Raw genomic sequence first — 23,203 nt, forward strand, 5'->3', positions numbered from 1 at the left:
GACACATGGGGCTCACAATGTCATGTTCTCCACTTCACTCCTGAGCGCTGTCCCCTGTTTGCTTCTCACTCCAGAGGCCCTGAAGTAATGATCAGGTAGGGAGCTGTGCCCTGCTGCTCCCTCCACTTGGTCCCTGGCACCCAGGGAGTTCCCCTGGGAATGGGAGGACTGGAAGAGCCCATGCTTCCTCCAAACTAAGATCACTCTGGTCTCAGGAGGGCGCAAAGAGGAGCGAGGGGGCAGTTGCACAGTGAATGTCTGCACTTCTTCCTCTCCCCAAATCGTTCCTAGAGGTAGAAAGTATCCGCCACTATAATTTAATGTTCATACGTGGTCAGTGTTACCACCTATTCAACACATTTGACTGTCTGCTTTGAGTTAGTCCATAGTAGTGGTGCTCAACCTGTTGCTGGCATGGGCTAGATAAGTGGCTCAGGGCTGGTCTGCAAGGTAGATCAGGCCCTGCACCAGCTCTTACAGTCCTGTGCGATCTCCAGCCAGCCCTTGTGTCCCTAGATTGGCCCTGGGCAACCTCCATGTGCAGATCCAGCTTGCTATCCAGCCCACAGGGCTCCCCATTGATCCAAAAATTTGGCAGCAGGGAAGTGGCAGTTGCTGTCACTGTTCCCTCATGCCCAATTTTTAGACCTGCAGGCCAGATGGCAAGGCTCTGCTGGCGTTTTCTGGCTCGTGGGCCAGAGGTTAAGCACACCTAGTCTAGACATGTATTCAAAAACTACAGTAAAAAAGTTCCCATTCTTTTTTCTTGTCTTGAAATTTAATTGCCTAACCCATTGCTGGGTTGTCAGTGGGTTTATCTGTAAAAGATTACCTGCATCCTCATTGTAAATCTTGAATGAAAAATCAATATATGAACAAAGAAGGATGCCATCTTTTCCATCTGAAACGTACTTGTAAACAGAGAGCAGATGAAACCATTTCAATAGCTTTGATCACATTTAACAAAGCATTAAATAGAGCCTAGTTAGTCTAGTTTTGTTTAAATTGCTGTACGTTTTCACACGACAAACATGAATATACTGTCAGGGAAGCACTATCTACAGAACAATATTTAGCCTTCCGTATGTCCCTTGGGAATTGTATATGCAAATTTGTCACCTGTTTAACATGCAGAATACTGTTTACCTGTTTAACATACAAGGTATGTGCTCTTCTAGTTGAGATACCTTGGATTATAGTTTATTAACAGATCCAGATGTCTCTATGTAAACCTTCCAGAATTTTAAAACACTACCAAATGTACTTTGACACCCTCATGAAAGTTGTCTCTAAACACCATTGGGTTAAGATTCATAACCATTTTAAAAACCAGATTTCCGTACCCAAACTGCTGATGTCACTACAGAATATTTAAAATTGTTTAGGAAAAAAGGAATACTAGGCTAAAATTTTCAAATTTGGATCTGTGCAACCTAACTATGGGTGGCTGAGCCCAATCCACTCGAGTAGGTCGGGGACAAAAGGGTTCGGGCCTTTCCTCCTCCTTCTGTCTCTCCCTCCGTCGACAGAAACACACCGGGGAGGCAGTGAGATAAGAAAATCGCTTTACTCACTATTTCAGGCAACAATCTCGTACAGCTGTATCAGGAATCTAGTTCGCCGATTCCTTGGGAGCTCTTGAGCATACTCAGATGGTATACTAAATCGTGATGGGGCCGTCCAGGTTTTCGCGGACGCAGGACCTCCGGCGAGGGTGATCAGTCCTCTCCGATATTATGCAGGTCCCCCCCGTTGTTTTGGCACGCTCCCCTTTTAACCGGGCAGCGTCTGCCCGCCCCCTGCCAATCAGCATGGGCGGGAACGCTGCTAACCGCGCCCATCACTCCTCCTCCCCATGCTATGAGCACGGCTTGCTCTCACGTTGGTGTTCGGTCATATCTTTCTCATTTCTTTACCACAGGATCCTTAACATTGTGTATCTCAGTCAACATAACTGAAGTCTGCCAGTGCTTGCACATCTCGGTTCCTTACAGAAGTAGTCTTACTGTAGCTGATAGTTTTACTCGTGTTTGCATCTTCAGATTTGCTTCCTTAGGCTCCTACGCATGTATCCAGATTTTCAGTTATTGAGAACCGCAGCATCTGTAACTATTAATGACCAGGAAACAATCCAGAGTGTTAGTAACTTCCCTTAATTCTAATTTATTTTCTTTGTGGAAAGCTGGTGCATGAACTGAGATTGAATTATATTTAAAAGTTGAAGCAGTAGTAAGAAGTGTTTTTTAAGTTAGAAAGAGAGACTTGAAACCTTGACTTCTGTGTGGTTTCTTTCACAGTAAATTTTTAATGACCTTTACCTCAAAATGCATTTCAGGGGAGCCAGGTTTGGGTTGGGTTTTTTTTAACTTTTCAGAAACACTCTGGCAGGGATTCGGACTTGATGATCTGTCAAGGTCCCTTCCGACACTACAAACTATGAAACTCTCCTCTGCACTCAGAGTAAATTTCAAACCAAGCTACCAGGGATGTGGTGGTATATATTAGGTTGCTTTCCCATTCTTCTCCAAAATAGCCTGTGCTATATATGTTTAAAACTATTCCCTCTTCCTGGGGTGTGGACTTCTTAAGAAGTTAACACAGAACAAACTTTGCTTCAAGCTTTCTCCCTTTGCTTATCTCTTCTCAGGCTTTTAGAGTTTTTTCACTATCAGGAGCCATTCCTAGCTCTCTAACTTACAGGGTGGCTTAATCACTAGATTGACCAAAGTAAGTCAGTTGGCAACTCCCTGCAAAGTTTCCAGCACCTGCAAATGGGGTTGGTCAAGTGAAGAATGCCATCACCTTTATACAGGATGCTATAATGCAGCTTGCTAATTGAACCTGGAACTGTAATATATGGAGCTTACTGATTCTCCATACTAATGTTTCTATTTTCCTGTCTTCCTATAGGTGGTGATGCATTACAGCTAGACACGCTTTTGGAATGGTGGAGAGAGAAGAACAGCTCTTTTTGTTCACGACTCATAATAGTGTTAGACTGTGAGAATTCTCGGCCCTGGGTTAAAGAAGTGAGAAAAGTGAATGACCAATATGTTGCAATACAAGGGGCAGAAATGGCCAGAGTCATAGACATTGAGGAAGCAGACCCTCCCCAGCTGGGTGATTTTACCAGAGAATGGGTCGAATACAACTGTAATCCTGACAGTAGCATCACCTGGTCTGAAAATGGACGTACAGTAAAAGCAGTGTATGGCGTGTCAAAACACTGGAGTGATTACACTCTGCATTTGCCAACAGGAAGTGATGTTGCCAAACACTGGATGATGTACTTTCCCCGTGTTACCTATCCAGTAGTGCATTTGGCAAACTGGTTTTGTGGTCTCAATCTGTTCTGGTTTTGTAAAGCATGTTTTAGATGCTTGAAAAGATTAAAAATGCGTTGGTTTCTTCCCTCAGTGCTGGACACAGGACAGGGTTTCAAACTTGTCAAATCATAATTATGAACCAAAGATAAGTCAAAGTAGGAGCTCTGGTAACTTTATGACTTCAGAATCTGATTGACTTGAAACTTTTTATATGTAACAGATTTTGCTAAAGAAATCTGCTACTTCAGTAGCTATCTTCACTTTGTTCATCTTTTTGAGCAACTATCATATATGCAAGGGTTAGAAACTTTGGTCTATAAAGCAGGTGAGGCTATAAGTATTTGAATTTTGTTACTGAGTTGTATATAAACATATGAAAGATGTATTAAATATGACCGTGCACTTTGAAGACAGCTTGCATGCTCATGGGTATTAAACAGAAAACTGCTTAAGTTCTAAACCAATGAAAAACATTTTTGATGGGTGTAGAGAATATGGAAATTCTCTCCCCATCGCACTCCCTGTCATGTAAAACTTTCAGTTTGAATTGTTCCACTGCAGAAAAAGCAAAATGGAGAGAGTTACGATATTGCTTTTTGAGTTAAAAACAAAATGGGAAGAAAATTCGGAGGTAATCATACCCCCAAGGTTCTTATCTAAAACTATGCCTAAGAGCTGAATCCTGTGAAAAACCGAATGCAAGCTTAGGTTTAGTGAGGGGATGCTTTTTAAACTGAAACCAATTTTGCAGGAAGGCCAATTTGGGATTTTTCCTCTCAGTCCCAAGCATACCCTATTCTATCTACAGAGAATTGGAAGGGACTGAAGGTCTTAGCAGCATTTCTCCTCAAGTCAGGGAAATTATTTTCTGGTTATAAGGTAACAGAACCTCCAAGCAGAGATCTTTCTCCATATTACTGTGGGCTCTGTCCACCTGGAGCACAGGCAATCAGGATCTGAACTCATAGCTCTTAGGCCAGTCCTTTTTATAGTCTTTTAAAAGTGATTTGTATATGCAAATAATCTGTAAAATCTAGATGGTCTTAAAATATTTTTCACTAACTTCCAAGCCAGAATGCTAGTCACTTCAGAAATGAAGACGAACTGAAATGCAGTTCAAGAGTTTAAACAAAAAATTCTTAAATTTTTTGCCTTCTCAGATTTTCTAGCTGTTGAGTTTTTAACTCTCTGGTCAACTAATTCAGACGATATGGTAATACTGATACATGTATTGTCTTTCCCTAAGGAGACAAAATGTTCCGCCAGTGATTGTTTGACACACCAGCAATCAAAGGGGTTTATAGTGCTAACACTAAGGTTCTTTACAATGGCAATTCCTGAATTCCAACATGATTTGCATTCACTGATAACTTATTACTCCTTTTCACTGATAAGTTATTACTCCTTTCTTAAATGTCCTTTATTGCCCCGCAGTATATAAATTAGTTTACCAAGAAAATCATCCCCCTCACTGCTCCAAAAACAACAAAAAAAGGGATGAGATAGGAGTGGGTAGAATCATATATGCAGTCAAGTTTCATTCTACTTGACTTCAAAATATTACTCACCATTAGCTCAGAAGTTCTGAAGAGGAAACAACATGGAGACGGAGCAGAGTTCCAAAGAGGAAGCCTTATCTTACAGACAAATTTCAGACAAACCAGGAATATGGATGAGGGAGAAAGCATCTTCAGAGGCAGTTGTTTGGTTTTGTGAAATCATTGTTATTTTGGTTACAGTTTTTCTAAAGATTCATTTGATTGCAATAATGGACTACTAATCTGCCTGACTTCAACACCAGCCTTAACTCTACACTTTGCTCACCCACAAGTCTTGTGGGAGAACCTTATGCTCTAAGTACTCTTGGAAACGCTCTTGTGTTTCATGAAGATTATCAATATATTCTTCTGTTCCTCTTAATCAGCTAAGTGCAAGGCCAATGGCTTTTGTGCAAAAAGATCCTATCTTTTGGAAGATATCTGAGAGGTCTGTGTTTATAAAAATGTTGATACCTTGCATGTATCTGGATGTGTGATACTTCTGACCCGTGTTGGGAGTGTCAGTAGGCTAGTGTGGGGTATCTAGCATATAGTATGATGATGGGCAGGAGTGGGGCTGTGGCCTGTACCAGAAAAGAACAAGGGAGAAGCTGGTTTCCAGCCTTTTCTAATGCAGGGGTGGCCAAGAACCCTGTCATCCAGCTCATGGGGTTCCTCATGGGTCCAGAAATTTGGCAATGGGGGACTGGTTGTTAGCATTCATTGCTGTCTTACCCAAAGCCATGACCATTCATCCTGCTGTCAGATTTCCAGACCTGTGAGGAACCTTACGGGTCAGAGACATAGCCCCATGCTACTTATTCAGCCCATGTGTCTAGATGAGTTAGGCACCACTGGTTTAATGGATGGCTTTACAGTTTGTCTACTAGCTGCATGAGTAGTGTAAGGGACAGTCCTTAACATGTTTAAAGTCAGACTAGGAATTGGTTAAGGAGGCAGAGGTAAGGATGATGTTTGGAAAATTGACTGTGCATTTCCAGATTTTCCTGTGGGTGTGGGTTTTTTTAATGGCAATATTTTAGTTTCCTGAGTTTTTAAAACTTACTTTTTTAACCTTAATTTTGGAATCTCTCACTTTTAGATGTTTAAAATAAAAACATTTTTATAGTGGTGTTTTAAATTGAAATAGGAGTCTACAACCAACCATCCAAACTGTGTGGCATTTTTGTGTGTTTTGTATTGGAGCTTTTCTCCCACTGTTGTCCAAAAGAAGATCCTATCCTTTTTGTTTCATTTACAGGAAAGGACCCTGGAGGCTGGGAATCTAAGAACTTCCACTCCAGCCACCGATAGTAATAGAGCTCCTTAATGACCTGTGTTGTTCCTGGGCTCTTTCACAAGATCAGTGGAAACAGAAGTGGAATTCCCAAGTGTCCTAGCATCCACAGGGTTATAGGGCTATTACCCCCATGTCATGTGGTTGCAAGCTCTTATGGAAGCAATGTTCTATCCCTAAACTTGTAAATATCACATAGGGATAAACAACATGGAATGGCCCCTAAAGTTGTTGATCCTGTTGATAGAGGAAACTAAGCCACCTGTAACAATCCTGTAGAACAATGACCTGCTAATGCTAAGTGGCAATGATTTTTAGAAGCTTTAGCAAATGGGAACTTCAACCCTGTGATAAGAACTATTCAGGCAAACTTTACGGGGACTCAGACTGCAGCAGAACTCTACCCAAAGTGGTCTCAATCCAAAAGTCTTGGTGTCAGAAAATGCCAATTAAATCCAGTTCCAAAGAGTATTATAACATGGCATCATTTCCAGACTACTGTGCTGGGGTGAATGCTTCAGGATGAACTGTGTGGAGTGAGAACGTTGACTCTAGGTTTAAACGGATTGTTCTGATGTTTGATTTCTCGGCTGTCTACTCTGCAACTTCGTTATAAAAGTATATATCTCTATTATAGCAGTGAAGTTACATTATGGTGGCTTTGTTTACATTTTAGGTACCTCCTGAGTAGCACATGCCTTGCAGAAACATATAAATGCACTGATTATGGTAAAGAGCTATCTTAAAACACAATGCAAATTGCAGATACTCACTGGTGGAGTTTTTGAATGAATATAGGAGGAAGCCATTTCTTTAATTTTGCACTATTGCTGTTTCATATTTTCACTTTAATTTTTGTCTTTGCCCAATCTTCACCTAAAACTTTTCCTCAGAAGATGTTATTTGGGCTTCTGAATTTCCTTCCCCTATAAGAGGCACTTTCTGTTTGTTGCTTACATTGGATAATGTAATTACGTCAAATTCTTGTTTATAAATAATTTGTCAGAATTTTTCTCTGGGGAGGTTTTCTATTAGGCATATCCGATTTTAGCATCTGTAAATGAACTTTTGTGCATTTGTAACATTACTTAAATATACTTGTTGTTTTGGATGCTCATCTCCATTTCATATTTTTTGTTCATGATTTGCTCCTTTGTTTTTGCTGTTATAGAAACAGCAAATGTGTCCAGTTTTCTATGTTCTTTCTTGCTTTATGTCAGTGGTTCCTAATCTTTGCCTTAGTATGACCCCAGTTCCTCAGCATGGCCCCTCACTCTTAACCCACAGCCCTGCTGGCCCTCTGCCCCCTCCTCCTCCAGTGTCCAAGCCCTGGCTGTCACCCACAGGAGGCAGCAGCTGGGGTGGGGGGGAGGATGTGGGTTCAGGGCTCCCCACCTTGCTGCCCTCCCCCTGGGGGCCTCCATGGCCCAGGGGGTGGGACCAGCCTGGGAGGGTGGGAAGGCTCAGTGCCACTGCGGGGAGCCCCACACTGCCATGGTGAGGTGTCCCCTTGCCTGCCCAGCAGCAGCAGCACAGAGTTATGCCCCCTGCTGCTGCCAGGTGGGCAAGGTGTGCCTCACCATGGCGGCGCAGCCAACGTGGGGCTCCCAGCAGTGGTACGGAGCCTTTCCGCCTCACAGCTGCAGAGGCCATGGGGAGAGGGCAGCAGGGCACAGGCTGCCTACATCCACCCCCACCCCAGGGGCGAGTTAACATGTCCAGAAAGTGTGTTACCTTATGAGACTTTGGGTGAGGTCAGCAGGAAACTTCCAGGTTGGGGAACAGGGACAGGCCTCCACAGGACCCTTGCAAGGGCAGCGGCAAAGCTGTTTCCTCAAACTAAGTATCTGCTCTGTATGTAATAAACTAAATATATAAGCTCTGTATGTAATAAAGAGCTGTTCACATTATAAGCCTCCAGCTACTAGAAGACCTAGCTGCCTGAATGCAACGTGCTGTAACGGTCAAATTTTAGGTGCCTGGCACCCAGAGTGGAATCTCGAGGCCTGTCAGGAATATACTCTCTTTACAGTCTGGGGGGAGAATCGGGCATCTCACAACGGGATCCAGAACAGCTAGTGCACTGAGCAGGAAACTGCCTAATGTCAACATGCAGCTGTCCTGCGAGGCAACAGGGGCAAGTCTAAAATCCCAGCCCTCAACCAGTCAGGGCTGCAGAGGTCTTCCATCCACAGTCCTCTCCTGCAGATATGCACCTATGTACTATCTGCAAAAAGTGGAGCAGAAATCAGTCTGTTTTCTAAAATGTGTTAAGCACAGGAGGTGGTGGTTGTGCCCACTTTTATAATAGCCTAGTGGCTACAGCATTTGTCCACATGAATGGTGTGTGCCCCTGGCGCCTAGGGGGGCACGGCTGCACCAGTGGTGGTGGGAGCACAGCAGCGGTGAGTGGGGCGCTCCCACAGATGCCGCCAGCGCTGTCAGCGGAGGGGGGAGGGGCAGGGTGCAAGCGCCGACCAGGGCTCGGCAACCACCTGCAGGCACTGCTGGCAGCATTGGCAGCAGCCAGGGGTGATCATGGACCACCTGCAGATGCCACCGGCAGCAGAGTGGTGAGCAGGCACCTTTTTGCAGGGGGTGCACATGCCCCCACATGCACCCCCTACGTGTCGCCCCTCTTTGTCTGTGAAGTGTGAGAGAAAAATTCAATACGCCCTTGTACCCAAGAGGATTTAAAGCTGGCTTGTCTAACATATGGGCCGCCATGCGGCCCGCCAAGCCATTTTCTGAGGCCCAAGGTGCTGCAATGGGAAACGAAAGTAAATGCTTTTGGCAGGGGACGAGACTTTCTCTGCATGCACCGAAGCCCCTCGGGGCGGGCAGAGCCCTTGTGGCCACGGTGTTGTTTCCCCGCCAGGAAGGACTGGTTTTGTTGCCGGACTAAAACATGGTGGCCTCCTCTCTGCGCAGATGCACCCGGGCCATATCACTCAACATAACTGTCATGATGTGATGCAGGTAGGGGAGTGGAGCAGAGCGGGCAGCTGGCCTCGGGGCCCTTCCTGCCTGGTGCCTGACACCCGACACCTGTCCTTGGTTGTGGGGGAAGAACGGGAAACAGGCCATGATTACTGCATGCGCCAAGGCTCAACTCCCTCTCTTTGGAATCAGTGCGTGGGGTCAGCTTCAGCCTGGCCTGGGCACTAGCTACTGCGCGTGTGTGAGCTCAGGGCGTGCTCACCTTGTCTAAAGGAACCTGAAGTTTGAGCAGGGGATGTGGATTCTGTGCATGCGCTTATCTCTCCCCTCCCCAGCTCCCATCTGGGCATGTCCTGGGGGCTGCTCCTTGCCCCTGGCAGTGGCAGTGTCCAGTTTGGGGGTGGGCAGGGGGCTTCTTGCCCTGCTGTGGCTCAGGACTCTGCTGGGCCATAGGCTTTTTCTGCACGAGGTGGAAAATATTTACACCAAGAGAATATAAAAAGTATTTTTTATTAGACCAACTCAAATAGTTGGAAAAATTCTTCTTTGCAAGCTTTTGGATACAAACACCCTTTTTCAGGCTGAGGAAGCATCTGCAGTTGGTCTGTGCTCTTCCTGGATCCCAAAGAACCTGGTCTGCTGATGTGCTTAAACCAACATGGCTACAACATATACCCCTGTAAAAAATATGTGCACTCCAGCTTCTCCCCGAAGTGTTGAATTTGTCACCACACCCCAGCATTTCAGCTAGCAGCACCCTGGTAGGAAGTATTAGCCAGGCTCACTCCCCAGCCAGCCCTTCCCAGCAGAGCCAGGGGTCAGCACAAGGTCAGGTCCACACCAGAGAGGAAAGGGTTAGCTGTTAGCTGTCAGCTTCACTTGTGAGCTGGCTTGCTAGCTGGGCTGAAGAGATGTAGGTTGTTGATGTGTTGTTTTTTGTTTTGTTGGCTTTTGGGGTTTTTTTGAAGACTGTTTCACATGTAAGCTCTCGCTGGCTTCTCTCCAGCCAGCTGCTGCTCTTCCCACAGAATAACATGAAAGTGACTACAAGGACCCCAGGTCTTGTTCTTCAAAATCTAAATTGACTGCTGGGTATTAGCAGGGTTGGACTGGGGACTGGGGGGTACACTGGTGCATTTGCACCCCCCTTCAATTCCTATTCTTTCATTCACTGAGAAGGGAGTAGAAGCAAAAGTGTTTATTTTAGTCAAGTGTTTGGTATTATTTCATTGTTGCTTTTATATCGTTTTTATTTTGGATTTTAAACCACATTTCCAGACCCATTTCATTGTCACTTCCTGCAACTTCACTGGTGTCAAAGATCACGTGACATCACTTCCTGATGTGATACTGCTTCCTGTGAGGTCTTTGAATATGGTTCACCGGCCCACTGGGTGATAAAAAGTTCATAGTCCAGCCCCATATTCAAAAAGGTTGGACACCCCTGATTTAAAGTCACATCTCTCACCTCCCCTGGAGAGTGGCACAGCCACCAGGCTAGAGGTTATCATCCATGGAGGCGCTCTCCACTCCTGAAAGTGCTGTGCAGAAAGATACTGACATTTGTTGGTAACAAAGGGCGCAGGACAAAGCATACACAACTCTTTAACTCAGGGCTGAAGGCACTCAGCAGGGAGAGGGGAGGCCTGGTTCTAGGCTCGGCAACTGCAGAATTCTCTTAAAATAAGAGGGAAGCTCTATCCAGACTTTAAGATAATACTAGTCTACAGGAAGAAATGTCTCCCTCAAGGTGCAACACTGCCTCTACATTCAGCAGTGAATCTCCTTGAAGGTCCTGAAGCTACTATTTAAAGTAGGGGTGGGCAAAATGGTGGATCTGGCTGTCAGCTGGACTCCATTTCCCAGCATCCCCTGTCCACATGGCTGGGGTCATTCTCCATGGAGACCCCAGGTGCTGCACTGTGATAGCACACGGCTGGGGTTGCCATGGAGAATGGCCCCAGCCATGCAGCAGGGCAGTGCAAGGGGTTGCTCCAGAGCCACTGGGATCTTGTGGTGGGAGCAGCTTTGTCTGGGGCCAGGGCAGAGCCATGATCTGCTTCCTGCATGCTCTGGGCAGGGGTGTGCAGGCAGTGGATCATGGTTCTGCTCCTGCTTGGGACCACACTGTCACCACTGCAAGGAGCTGGGGCAGAACCATGATCTGCTACCTAAGCACCCTGCCTGGAGCGAGCAGGTGGCGGATCATGGCTCTGCCCTAGCCCCGGACCAAGCTGCCCCCACAGCAAGATCCCAGCAGCTCCAAAGCAGCCCTCTGCCCTGCCTTGCTCACACCCTGCCAGCGCAGCTGGGGCCAGTCTCCAGGGCAACCCCAGCCTTGTGCTATCACAGCACAGCAGCTGGGGGTCACCATAGAGACTGGCCCCAGCCATGTGGCCAGCAGCTGCCTGGAAACGGAATCCACTGCTGGCCGGATCCAGCTCTCTAGCTGGACTTTGCCTGCCCCTGCTTTAAAGGTATCAAGTGTCCTAATTTCTTAATTCCAAGAACATATCACTAAGCTTGCCTAGGCAGTTGTGATCCATAACAATACTAAAGCTGACAAAGCTCATGGTAGAACCATTGGGAGAGATGGGTCAAACTGGGCGCATCTACATGAGACGCTCCTGCACAGTAGCATTGGCGGGTACTAGCCATGACACAATGCTACTGCACAGTAGTAACAAGCTACTGTGCAGTAGCTCATTGCTGTGCAGTCATTTAGTACTTAGTTATGCAAGTACTAAATGATTGCACAGTAACAACTGCGTAGTCTGCTGCTTGTGTAGACACCACCAATATGCAGATGGCAAGGCTGTGAACAAACCACTGGAAGTCTGACTTCTGCAATCTTAGAGAGACGCTTTGCACAAACTTTCTGGTAATAGAGACAATGACAGACCAACAGTTCTGCATCTCCTGAAAATGGTCTTACTCAAGAGATTGGCAACTTCTATAACAGGAGGAAAAGAACAAACTTTTTGGAAAACTACTACTTTATAAATTGTGTATATGGTTCCTGGATGCTATGGTGCTGGGTGCGTTATAAATGCGTAAGAGAGATGAGTGGAAAAAAAAAAATCACTGACAAACTAGGTTTATATGGCTGAAAGCCCAAAAGAGTTATTCTGCTTTCCAAAAGAAGCTAAAGATGTTATCCTTATACAAAGGTTACATTTTTTATAGCTGGAAGGAAGAAGGAACATAGGAGAAAGAAGCAGAAAAACATATAAATAGAGGGCCATATCTTGAGCTGTGGCTGAGAAAAGCTTTACACAGCTCAGAACTGGGGATTCACATGTAAACTTAACCAACCTCAGACCTCTCCTCTAACACAACTTGGGGGCAGGGAAGAAGGCATTTCCTCCCAACACATCAGAAGACGGGTAAATGATTTGTTTTACAGAAGGGGAAACTGAAGCGCAGATGGGGTAAGGGACTTTCCAAAGTCCTACAGTGATGTCAGCATAATTTAGGAAGACATCAATGGCAATATTCCAACTCTGGAGCTGAGTTCATACACTTCAGTCTCTTAAGAGTTATGTAGATTAAGACTATGCTGAATTGTCTTGCAGCTTCTTGATTTTACATTAGTCTACTTGATCAATAGCATCAGATCTTAACAATTAATGGGACTGATGTATAATTATGTTCCCATATGTCATTGGCTTTAACCACACATCTTCTCTAACTTAAAATATTTTCAACAGCTCTCTTTGGATATTGCCTCCTCCATCAACTAATATTTATCTGCTGATTCACCAACTTCTGAAGTACATTTCTCTACTATTCTTTCTGTGAGCAGAGATATCTTCAGCAGCATTTTTTGTGAATGTTACCTTCTGCTTCTGAACCTCCTGCTGCTTCTCCCATTTTCTGTATGAACTGGAAAATGGGCACAAAGCCCTGGGTCCTTAAATGTGCTTAGGTACTCTTTGTGCACTTAAATCCACTATTTAGACACTTTCAATACCTTCAAAATCACTGTTCTAACATCACCAAACCTTATAAGCACCTGAGTTTCGCTGGTGACTATAATACAAAATACCTAAACACTGACACTGCTCTTCAGTGAGGGTGTTGCTTAAGCCAAAGGCCAGGAGGTTTCAGTCTGGATCTTCTAGTGCTTTAACTAATGCTTTAAACTTGGGCTGTGTGTAAAAAGGCTCATGAGCACCATCATCCCTTCTGGCCATGTTTGGTGCAGGGAATAAGGCCTGTTCTGAAAATGGCTCAAAGACCAGACCCCACAGGTGGGAGAATGCCAAGTTTATAACATTTGTTGAGGCTTGAGTATGAACTTGGTACTATCACAATTTAAGATGTTGTAATCATGCCCAGTTGAAGAAACCTACTGTGTTAAGTAGGAGTTTTGTGAAAGACAGTGGTCACGCCTACACGTGATATTAGTGTGACGCAATAAACTCTGGTGCAGTTTGTGCGAGAGTTTATTGCTCTTGAGCGCCACATTTACATGTGAGCCTGGGCATTGAACTGAGTTAGAGCAGCCCTGACTGTCAGCCCGGAGCTGCTCCAACCCAGCTCAACATACTTCAGGGGGGCTGGCTGGGGCGTAAGGGTGCCCCAGCCTGGAGCTAGCTGGCAGGCAGCTCTAATTTGGGACTTGCCAGTAGGCCCCCACACTGAAGCACCCTCATACCCCAGCCAGCCAGGTCAGCATCTACATGTGTGTTGCGTTGCACTAAATAACTTGTGTTCGCAAGTACTAACCTATGGCAATGTTTATGAGTTTACTGTGGTCTTAGGTCTCAGTGTAGATGCCAAGACTTTACTGTGAAGCTAATTAGGCACCTCTATAGTAAACATCTTATGTAGTCTCACCCAGTGGAGCCTAAATGTTGTACTAAAAATGCAAGTAGGCACCTAAGGCCCCTTGGTAAATCTAGCTATAAAGTTGCTTAGAATATCTGTTGGGCTGTAGCTATACTTACAGTCAACTGTGCAAAGATGGGTCTAGGCAAGACACAAAGCAAGGTCTAAGCATGACACAAAAGTAAAAAACAAGATGTGGAGCTAGGTAGAAGGCAGGGTACATGTGCTCCTTATAGACTAACTAAGCTTACAAAAGCTTATGTATCTCTGATTTAGCTGGTCTGAACAGTACACACGTACCTGTCTTGGGTGTCTTGCCTGACTTCAGATTCATAGCTAACTGCCTCTGTTTGCTCAATATGGAACTAGCCAGCATTACTTACTGCCTATTCAAAACTGAAGTTAAGAAAAATGGTATGTGCACAAAGAAAGTCCCTGTCACTAGTAGTCATATGGGATTCTGGTCTGCCCAGCAACACCTCAGGTTTTGAGAAAGCAGGATCTAATGTAGCTATCTATGATCTCAGACAGTCCACAACAACACAGCAAGCTGTTACCATCACAGACTTTCCAGCAATCATCCAAGCTAACCCTAGAAGGTTGGGATGCTCAGTAATCTTTTAGTGCTGGGGGTCAGAGCAGTAGTAGCACCAATGAGGAGGAGGCTGTAATTCGGGGTACGTTGTTTTGATTATCTTTTTTCCTAATTCTTTTACCCACTCCTTGCCAATGGGCACAATTGGAGACAGCAATGAAGAGATCTGCATGCTAATCTTTTGCCCAGAAAACCTTCATCTGCAAGTAGTGCTTCTTTCCTGACTTCTGAATCATGTTGCACCAAAGTGGAGAATGCCATGTGGCAAGATGCTGACTCACCGGCATCTCTTCTCTTTGCCTTCAGAGCTGAAAGAATATCAAGAAGGATATTATTTCCTCTGTATATGAAGATCCCAGAGCAATTTCATCTAAGGTACTACCAACGTCTGAGAACCATAGGCTGTCAAATTATTATTGAAGTTACCTTTATTTTGCCTGATGGGAAAATAAACATTTTAAGACACACAGTTTTTAAAACACAGTAATTTTACTGCCACAGAAATTATTATATTTGCATCATTATGCTGGTTCAATCTACTGCATCGTAACTGCAGGGAGTAGCCAAACATATTTCTCTCCAATGACTCAGGACTCAGCACCTCACACCATACTAGCTATCACTCCTTTTCTTTGCTTTCGCCTTTTCATAGATTTCATAGACATCAGGGCTGGAAGGGACCTCGGAAGATCATCGAGTCCAGCCCCCCGCCCAAAGGGCAGGAAGTCAGCTGGGGTCATAGGATCCCAGCAAGATAAGCATCCAGTTTCATCTTGAAGGTGTTCAATGAAGGCGCTTGAACCACCTCCGGTGGCAGGCTGTTCCAGACCTTGGGGGCTCGGACAGTAAAGAAGTTCTTCCTTATGTCCAGCCTGAAACGATCTTGAAGTAGTTTGTGACCATTCGACCTCGTCATCCCTTGGGGCGCTCTGGTGAACAAACGTTCCCCCAGATGCTGGTGGTCACTCCTGATAAACTTGTAGGTGGCCATCAGATCACCCCTGAGCCTGCGCTTTTTCAGGCTAAAGAGCCCCAGAGCTCTCAGCCTGTCATTGTAGGGTCTGCTTCCCTGACCTCTGATCATGCGCGTGGCTCTTCTCTGAACTCTCTCAAGCTTCTCCACATCCTTTTTGAATTGTGAAGCCCAAAACTGGACACAGTACTCCAGCTGCGGCCTCACTAAGGCCGAGTACAGGGGCAGAATGACGTCCCGGGATTTGCTTGAGAAGCATCTATGGATGCAAGCCAGCGTTTTGGTTGCTTTACTAGCCGCCGCATCGCATTGCAGGCTCATGTTCATCTTGTGGTCAAAGATGACCCCCAAGTCTCTTTCTTCCATAGTGCTAGCCAACATAGCACTGCTGAGCCTATAACGATGCTGCGGATTTTTTTTCCCAAGGTGGAGAACCTTGCATTTATCGGCGTTGAACACCATCAGATTCTCGTCCGCCCACTTGCTGAGCCTGTCCAGGTCAGCCTGGATAACCTGCCTGTCTTCTGGTGTGGATGCTTTGCCCCAAAGTTTGGTGTCATCGGCGAACTTGGCCAGTCCGCTTCTGACTCCAGTGTCCACATCATTAATGAAGATGTTGAACAGTATGGGTCCAAGGACAGAGCCTTGGGGCACTGGTCACAGGACACCACGATGAGTGACGTCCATCAATTACTACCCTCTGGGTCTGACCCCGGAGCCAATTTTCCAGCCACTGGATCGTGGAGGACCCAAGGAGACAATTGGCCAGTTTCTCCAAGAGGTGATCATGGGACACCAGATCGAAGGCTTTTTTGAAGTCAAGATATGTGACATCAATCTCTTCTCCCTTGTCCAGGTGATAGGTCACCTGGTCGTAGAAGGAAATGAGATTGGTCAAGCAAGACCTACCCGCAACAAACCCGTGCTGGCTATCCCTTAAGATGTTGACGTCGGCCAGTCCATTAAGGATGGCCTCTTTAATAAACTTTTCTAAGATCTTCCCCGGGATAGAAGTCAGGCTGATGGGCCTATAGTTAGCCGGATCCACTTTCCTCCCTTTCTTGAAGATAGGCACCACATTGGCCTTCTTCCAGTCTTCGGGCACTACACCAGAGCGCCAAGAGTTTTCAAAGATCCGTGCTAGAGGCTGGGCTATGATGCTCGCCAGCTCCTTGAGTACCCTGGGGGGAAGATTTTATGACTTCAGAAAAGTCTTGGGAAGTTTACAAGCATAAAACAGCTACTGTTTCTGCATCTAAAATTTATATGAGACTCAACCTTAAACCACAGTGGGGAAAATCATTTTGTCACTAGTCATTAAACTTTCAGGACAACATGTCAGGTTTCACATAAAGATGCAGCCCCTGGTTCTGGCTGTTATACCTTGTACTGGGAAAGCTTACAGAATAACAGTATCATAGGATATATGGAACTGCTGACATGGACACGCTGTTGACATTCAACTCCCTGAAATCATGAAGAAGATAATCTGTAGGAAGTGCATATGGCACAATGAATGATAGCTTTCATTCTACGGCAAGGAAATTCAAGATAGTAGTTTTGATAGAGTAGAAGGCATAAGTCATCCAACCTAGTCCTAGATCCCGGCCACTGTTTATATACCATATGTTTTGGCCTGACACAAACGGTCCACCAAAGGGCATCCATCATGAATATGGGAGATGGAGATACAGCACTTCTTCCTGCCACACATTCTATCACCACGTCTATCACCAGCATAACTTAAAAACCACCACTGTACTTTCCAATAGATAGAAATGCTATCTTCATCTCCCCCGAATCAAGCATGCTTTGCAGTGTGCAGGCTGTCAACAAATTCAGGCTTGCCTGGCCTGCTCCAAAGTGGTCTCTGCTACTCTGCTCACTGCTTCCTTCTTTTTTGTTGCAAGAGGAATGATGCTCTGGGACCCTGAAGACAACAGCTGTGTGGTATGGCATAAGCGCAGAGGTGCCATCTTGAGTAGGTAGAACTAAGCTGTTTATGGCTAGACTTTCTAACACATATAGGTACCTAAAGCTGCATCCAGGCACTTATATGAGATTCTCAAAGGTGCTGCAACACCTAACTCCTACATGACTTGCTGCCTAGTGGATAGAATCCCCAGCACCCAGCTAGGTGCCCAGGAGAGGGTTACATACTCAGAAGGATCCTTTGAAGCCAGTTTTGAAGGTAGCTCTATGCTCACCAGTAAAAGACATGAACAGGAAATGGATTTAGGCACCCAAGTGACTGACAGCCAGCAAGAGAAGCCTGTCTCTTGTGAATCTGAGCTGTGAATTTTCTCCTTGCTTGACCCATGAACTGAAGGAGATGCCTCTTTTCCTTTTCTAAAGCTTGGCTCCTGTGGTCAGTCAAAAGCAGCAGCTGGGAGCAGGTGGGCTCTCTGTCCTGAATGTCCTTTGCTGTCAGCCGGTGGACGTAAAAAGGAAAGTTTACTTTGCTGCCTCCCATCTAAGGAAACCATGCATGTGTACAAGGGTGGGATGTGAAGGCTGGAAAGGCACAGCTTTTTTAAATAAGAACTTCTTCATGAGGCTCTCCCAAGCCAGCAAAAACCCCACACTTTCAAGATATAATTTCAGAAGATGTTAAATTAAATTGCAGCTGCTTTTTCTTTCTTCCTTTTATAAGCCCTGCACTCCTGAATCAAACACCAAAATACTAATGCTTTCCTCACCACTGGCATTTTGAGTATTACAAACAGCCCCTAAATTTAATTTGAATTGACATTTGCATTTTAAATTAATCAAATGCATTTCAGCTTGTGATTTATGGAACTACACAACTGATGCTCATCTTCCCCTCTAGTGTGACACAGCATGTGACTAAGGGCCTGCCTACGAGGCAACACTTAGCAAAGTTGAAGCAAATCAGCTAAATGTGTTAAGGCAATACAGATAAATTTAAGTGCATTAAACCCTGAGGTGGATTCTATCATTCACGTGTGAAGTGGGTTCAGCCCTCCTTAGAGAACTAGCTGATATCCTTGGCAACTAGGCTGAGGAGCCACAAAGGGAATGTACGTGCTATTTCTCCACCACCTGCAAAAGCTGCCCTTTCTTGTCAGAAGAAAGTATAATTTGGGGGCAGGCTGAGCAGCTCACACTTCTATTGCTGTGCTACAACTGTTCAGCGAAGCTCTACGCAGCACTCTGGCCCTCAAGGCTCATGGTTCTCTCTGTTAAGAACGTAACATTCACTTTGGAAAATAAGTTGAATCCAGTCTGGGTGAATTTACTTCAGCAAATACACTGTTTAAGTCAGCGTGTGGAAAGTGCATTTTAACTAGAATCCAGCAATGTGCTTCATCAAACGTTTAGAGGAGAAGCCCACCATCTTCCAATATGAGAACCTTGTTCCATCTAAACTGCACTTCTCTACTACATCCTAACATAAGACTGAGCCCATGGCAAGTATGAATTTTTAACATTAAGCTATTTGAGATATCCAAGTGAAGAAGAAATGTGTTAAAAAAATAATTAAATCTGGGGAAAAACAACTTCCCAAGTTCAAATGACTGTAAAACCAGACAATAGAAGATGTAAGCACCTGAAAAAGCTTAGAACGTAATGTCTCCATAGTCCTCAGTACAGCACTGCCCCTGCCCTGTTGTTGTGTGCAAATTGCACTTTGTGTGTACACCTGTGCTGTTCTCTGAGTGTCACTTGCAACACATTGCTCAGCCTGTTTAATAAGTTTTCATTCCTTATTCAAATCAGTGTTTCAATTTCTAAAATGATTCATATTACAAGGCAATGTAATTACACTACAAGACAGTTTAATTTGCAAGTTCATTTCTTGCCAAGAGCAGTGCAATTTCTAATTCTAAAAAAAACCCAGTTTGTGCCAAATACTATCACCAAAGCTCTCTAATTCGTTATTATGGTATGACTGCAAGGGAACATACTGTGATAGGCAGCGCTTCTCCAGACAGTATCATTACCTTGTGACTGTGTTGCTTTTAAATCGTAACCCCTACAAATTTTTTTTTTTTTTTTTTTAGTAGAAAAAAGGAGTGCTTCAATTTCCTCTCTTAACATGCAAGCACATAACCACTGTTATAGAATTGTGGTCCTCCCTGTGTACTTTTCTTCAGTTCTGTTATGTACAGAACTATTATATTGTTACTATTAAATATTTATGTTACAGAAGCCAGGCAATTGCTAGGCACAGTAGGCTTAATCAGAAGCTCAAACTTGCATTACAGAAGTCATTGGCAGAATTCCCTTTCACTTCACTGGTGTGAGGTTAAGTCCATAAAGAGAAGAGGGAAAATCCAACAGGGATGAGGGTGAAACCCAAAATTATGTGAGCTTGTATCTTCATGGTGCAGGCCCCTACAGCTCCCATTAAAGGCAACGCACTGGCCGAACCTTGAAGTCCCCATCACTGTTTACTCAGCCAGACTCCCCTTGCTTGAGGAAAAGCTGAGGAGATCATGAACCACTGAAAGTTGTGGGTCTTCACCTCTTTGAAGAGAACAAGTTGAAAAAAGTACAGTCCCATGAGGTAGTACCAAAAAGATTATAAACCCCAGGACCACCTTTATCACACAAATCTTTAGACTAGACTGGCAAATCCTAAAACTATTCATTGAGAAAATTCCTGCAAAAGGAGCCTTCCCCAAGGACAGACTTAAGTAACCACACCAAAAAACTCCTCTATTTTCTGCTATCTATACACATGCAAAGGGTTGTGGCAAACCTTACTCTCTTTCTGACTTAAATGCTGACCGTATACCAATCACATAATGTTATTACATATAATTTTACCAATTGAAGTGATTAGTACTATACTGCCCTGTGCAAACTCCATGACTAAGTAGTGCTGTAGCATTAAATAACAGATAACATTAAAACCAAAATAATTCTCAGAGAAAATAACTTAAGAGGACACAGTTTAGCTGATGGTTTGTCTACATAGGCATTTAGCCTACACTGAATTGTGGCACACTAATTCTTGTGTATTCAATGGTCCACAATAGCCTTGTCCACACATATTCAGTTTTTCTTGTAGTTCAGATTATTATTCCCACATGATGGGGACTTTCTTCATACTAAATTTGGCATTCTAGACAGGTAGCTCCTGGCCTTTTGACCCTTATTCACCAACATCACCAACTTTAGGCAGAAGGTAGGGCAGAGTGGCATATTACAGACTAATTCAGAGAGTTTTCTGCTGTTACTTACAAAATCTTACACCCCTCTGAGTTAGTCCAGGGACTGGCAACCCATGGCCTGTGGGCTAAATCCAGCCCAAAAGAGATAGGCATTTTAGCCTTATGTAAATTTAGGACAGCTGGCAATGCTGATAAGGTGCCCTGACTTTTGCCTGACTTCAGACTACTATGGTTAACCACCTGTCTCATCAACATTAGTTTAGGGCCTGCTGGAAAAGCTCCCAGTGTCAGGAGCTCTTGGAATTCACACTTCTTTTACTTAATGGAGGGTGGGGGGCTAGAATAGATTTGCTCTCACAATCACCAGAAGGCTTATTAACCAATTAATCATGCTGAAAGTCCCCCAGCTTGCCCTTGCTAATGAAGCTTTTTACTGGACCTTTGCATCACAGAAAATAACTGTTTTCCTATGACCAGAGCAACTGCAGGATGACAATGGAGCATGCCTCTGGGAACTGAGAAAGTGCTGTCTCAACAAAGCTAGAGGTGGCCAAGCAATAGCTCCTATGTTGCAGAACTGGGTGCAGTGTGCTACACAGTGGGCACGTCTACACATGCATTAATGTGCTGTTGCTACTGCACATAGTTTAGTACCTCTGTTATGAGGTACTACATAAATGCACAGTAGCTGGCACCAGTGTGCAGTAGCAATGGTGCACGGGCTTTTTGTGATGCTTAATGTGCAGTAGACTAATTCTACTGTGCATTAGCACGGTTTTTGCCATGATATGCTAATGCACAGTAGAATTAGTTTACTTCACATTATGCATCTCATGGAGATGCCCAATAACTATAAGAGCAAGGGAAAGAAGAAATGCAAAACCTGCCAACACATCTCCACCCCGCCCACAATTACTACACCCCACAACAGAGCCATCAGCATCCCAGGATCTTACAGCTGCACCTCCAGAAATGTAATATACCTCATCCAATGCACCAAATGTCCTGATGGAAAATATGTAGGAGAGACCAAACAACAACTGTGCACCAGAATGAACGCACACCGGAAATCCATCAAAGACAGAAACACCCAATTACCGGTGGGGGCACATTTCTCACAGGAGGGCCACTCTCTCTCCAGTCTCTCAGTCCTGATCCTCAAGGGAAACTTACACAACACTTCCCAGAGACGAGTCTATGAGCTCCATTTCATCAACCTCCTGGATACTAGAGATCATGGACTAAACATAGACATTGGATTTTTGATACATTATAATCTGTCTGGCAACTGACTCCCCAGCCCAGCCCTGCCCCTGGCTTCTTTACTTTTCATTCCATCCAGGAAGAGCACACACCAACTGCTGCAGCTTCCTTAGCCTGACGAAGGGTTTTTGAACCCGAAAGCTTGCTTAATAACTATTCTCCAACTATTTGGGTTGGTCTAATAAAAGATATCAAATTCACCCAAGGAACCTTTTCTGCCACAGGTCTAAGCTGGCATTCTCCTGTGGCATGTGATCAGGGGCAGCTTATCTTCCCACTGTGAGGACAGAGACTGATTTCTCAGTTTTAAACTTAAATTTCACTGAGCTTGTGGTTATGTTTTTCTTGTGCTGAATACTTTTTCATGAATAGTTCATGAATATTTCAGGGAGTATTTCATGAATTTAACATGAAATGTTCCCCAAGTTTTTTATGAAAACTGTGAGGTATTATATTCTCATGAGTGGAAATTCTCTTCATGGAACATTTTTCTATATATAAAGTTTACCTTTTATTTAATTTATTGAACTTGTGGCTGTAATTTTTTATGCTTGGTTTAATATTGCATGAGTATTGCTATTATATGTCATAAATATTATTGCTATGAAATTTAATGAACTTTTATGATGGATAGAGACTGCACATTTCATTAAATGTGCGTACAATTTCATGAAAATTGCATGTGCACTGTAAAAGTGCTCTTATTTAAAGCTTATATTTTTCGCTAACTTCTGTGTAATTTTTCCTTTTGGATTTCTTGAATATTACAAGAAGTACTACCTGAAATATTTTATGATGATTATTATAAAATTGCATAAAAATAAATGTAAGAACCGTACTTTTCTGTTTGAAGATGGTTCTTTATTTTTATAAAATTCCTGAAACTGCAAATATTCTACAGCTTTATAGGCAAGTGTTGCCACATTCTTGCTTTTTGGTCACACACTAGTAATGTAAGAGCTAAAATGCCATGACAGAAAGCCCTCAGGTGAATATGATGTGTTCTTCCACTTGCCCTGCTCTTGATGCCTTATGCCAGGGGTGGGCAAAATACGGCCCACAAAGGCAGCATCCAGCCTGCTAGGCCTTTCTATCCGGCCCACGGGGCCCCTAAAATATTTAGAAAATTAATATTCATCTGTCCTTGGTTCTTGTCAAAGATGACAGGAACCAAGGACAGTAGGACCCAGGGGAAGCCCCGGCAGGCTCCTGCAACAGCAGGGCCTGCCCAGCCCGGCCCCAACATGGGGGACCATGTGGCTCCTCAGCTGCACCAGCATAGAAAACTCAGATAAGG

General features: G+C 44.3%; 2 protein-coding genes across 3 annotated transcripts in view; one reads left to right on the forward strand and one right to left on the reverse strand.

Moving 5' to 3' along the window:
- Positions 1-7,381, forward strand: part of TMEM168 (transmembrane protein 168) — a 47,138-nt gene extending 39,757 nt beyond the window's left edge. For both annotated transcript variants that reach the window (XM_006015952.3, XM_025208844.1), the window contains exon 5: positions 2,911-7,381. In XM_006015952.3, coding sequence (XP_006016014.1) covers positions 2,911-3,458 — 548 coding nt within the window. In that variant the 3' untranslated portion in view covers positions 3,459-7,381. The remainder of the gene's footprint in view (positions 1-2,910) is intronic.
- Positions 7,382-14,720: 7,339 nt separating this feature from the next.
- LOC102383253 overlaps positions 14,721-23,203 on the reverse strand; it is a 95,961-nt gene continuing 87,478 nt past the window's right edge. Inside the window, exon 12 of the mRNA XM_006015953.3 lies at positions 14,721-14,837. Within this exon, the coding sequence (XP_006016015.1) occupies positions 14,807-14,837 (31 nt within the window). The 3' untranslated portion in view covers positions 14,721-14,806. The remainder of the gene's footprint in view (positions 14,838-23,203) is intronic.

Source organism: Alligator sinensis, unplaced genomic scaffold (genome assembly GCF_000455745.1).
Source record: "Alligator sinensis unplaced genomic scaffold, ASM45574v1 scaffold297_1, whole genome shotgun sequence".
NCBI classification, from domain to species: Eukaryota; Metazoa; Chordata; order Crocodylia; family Alligatoridae; genus Alligator; species Alligator sinensis.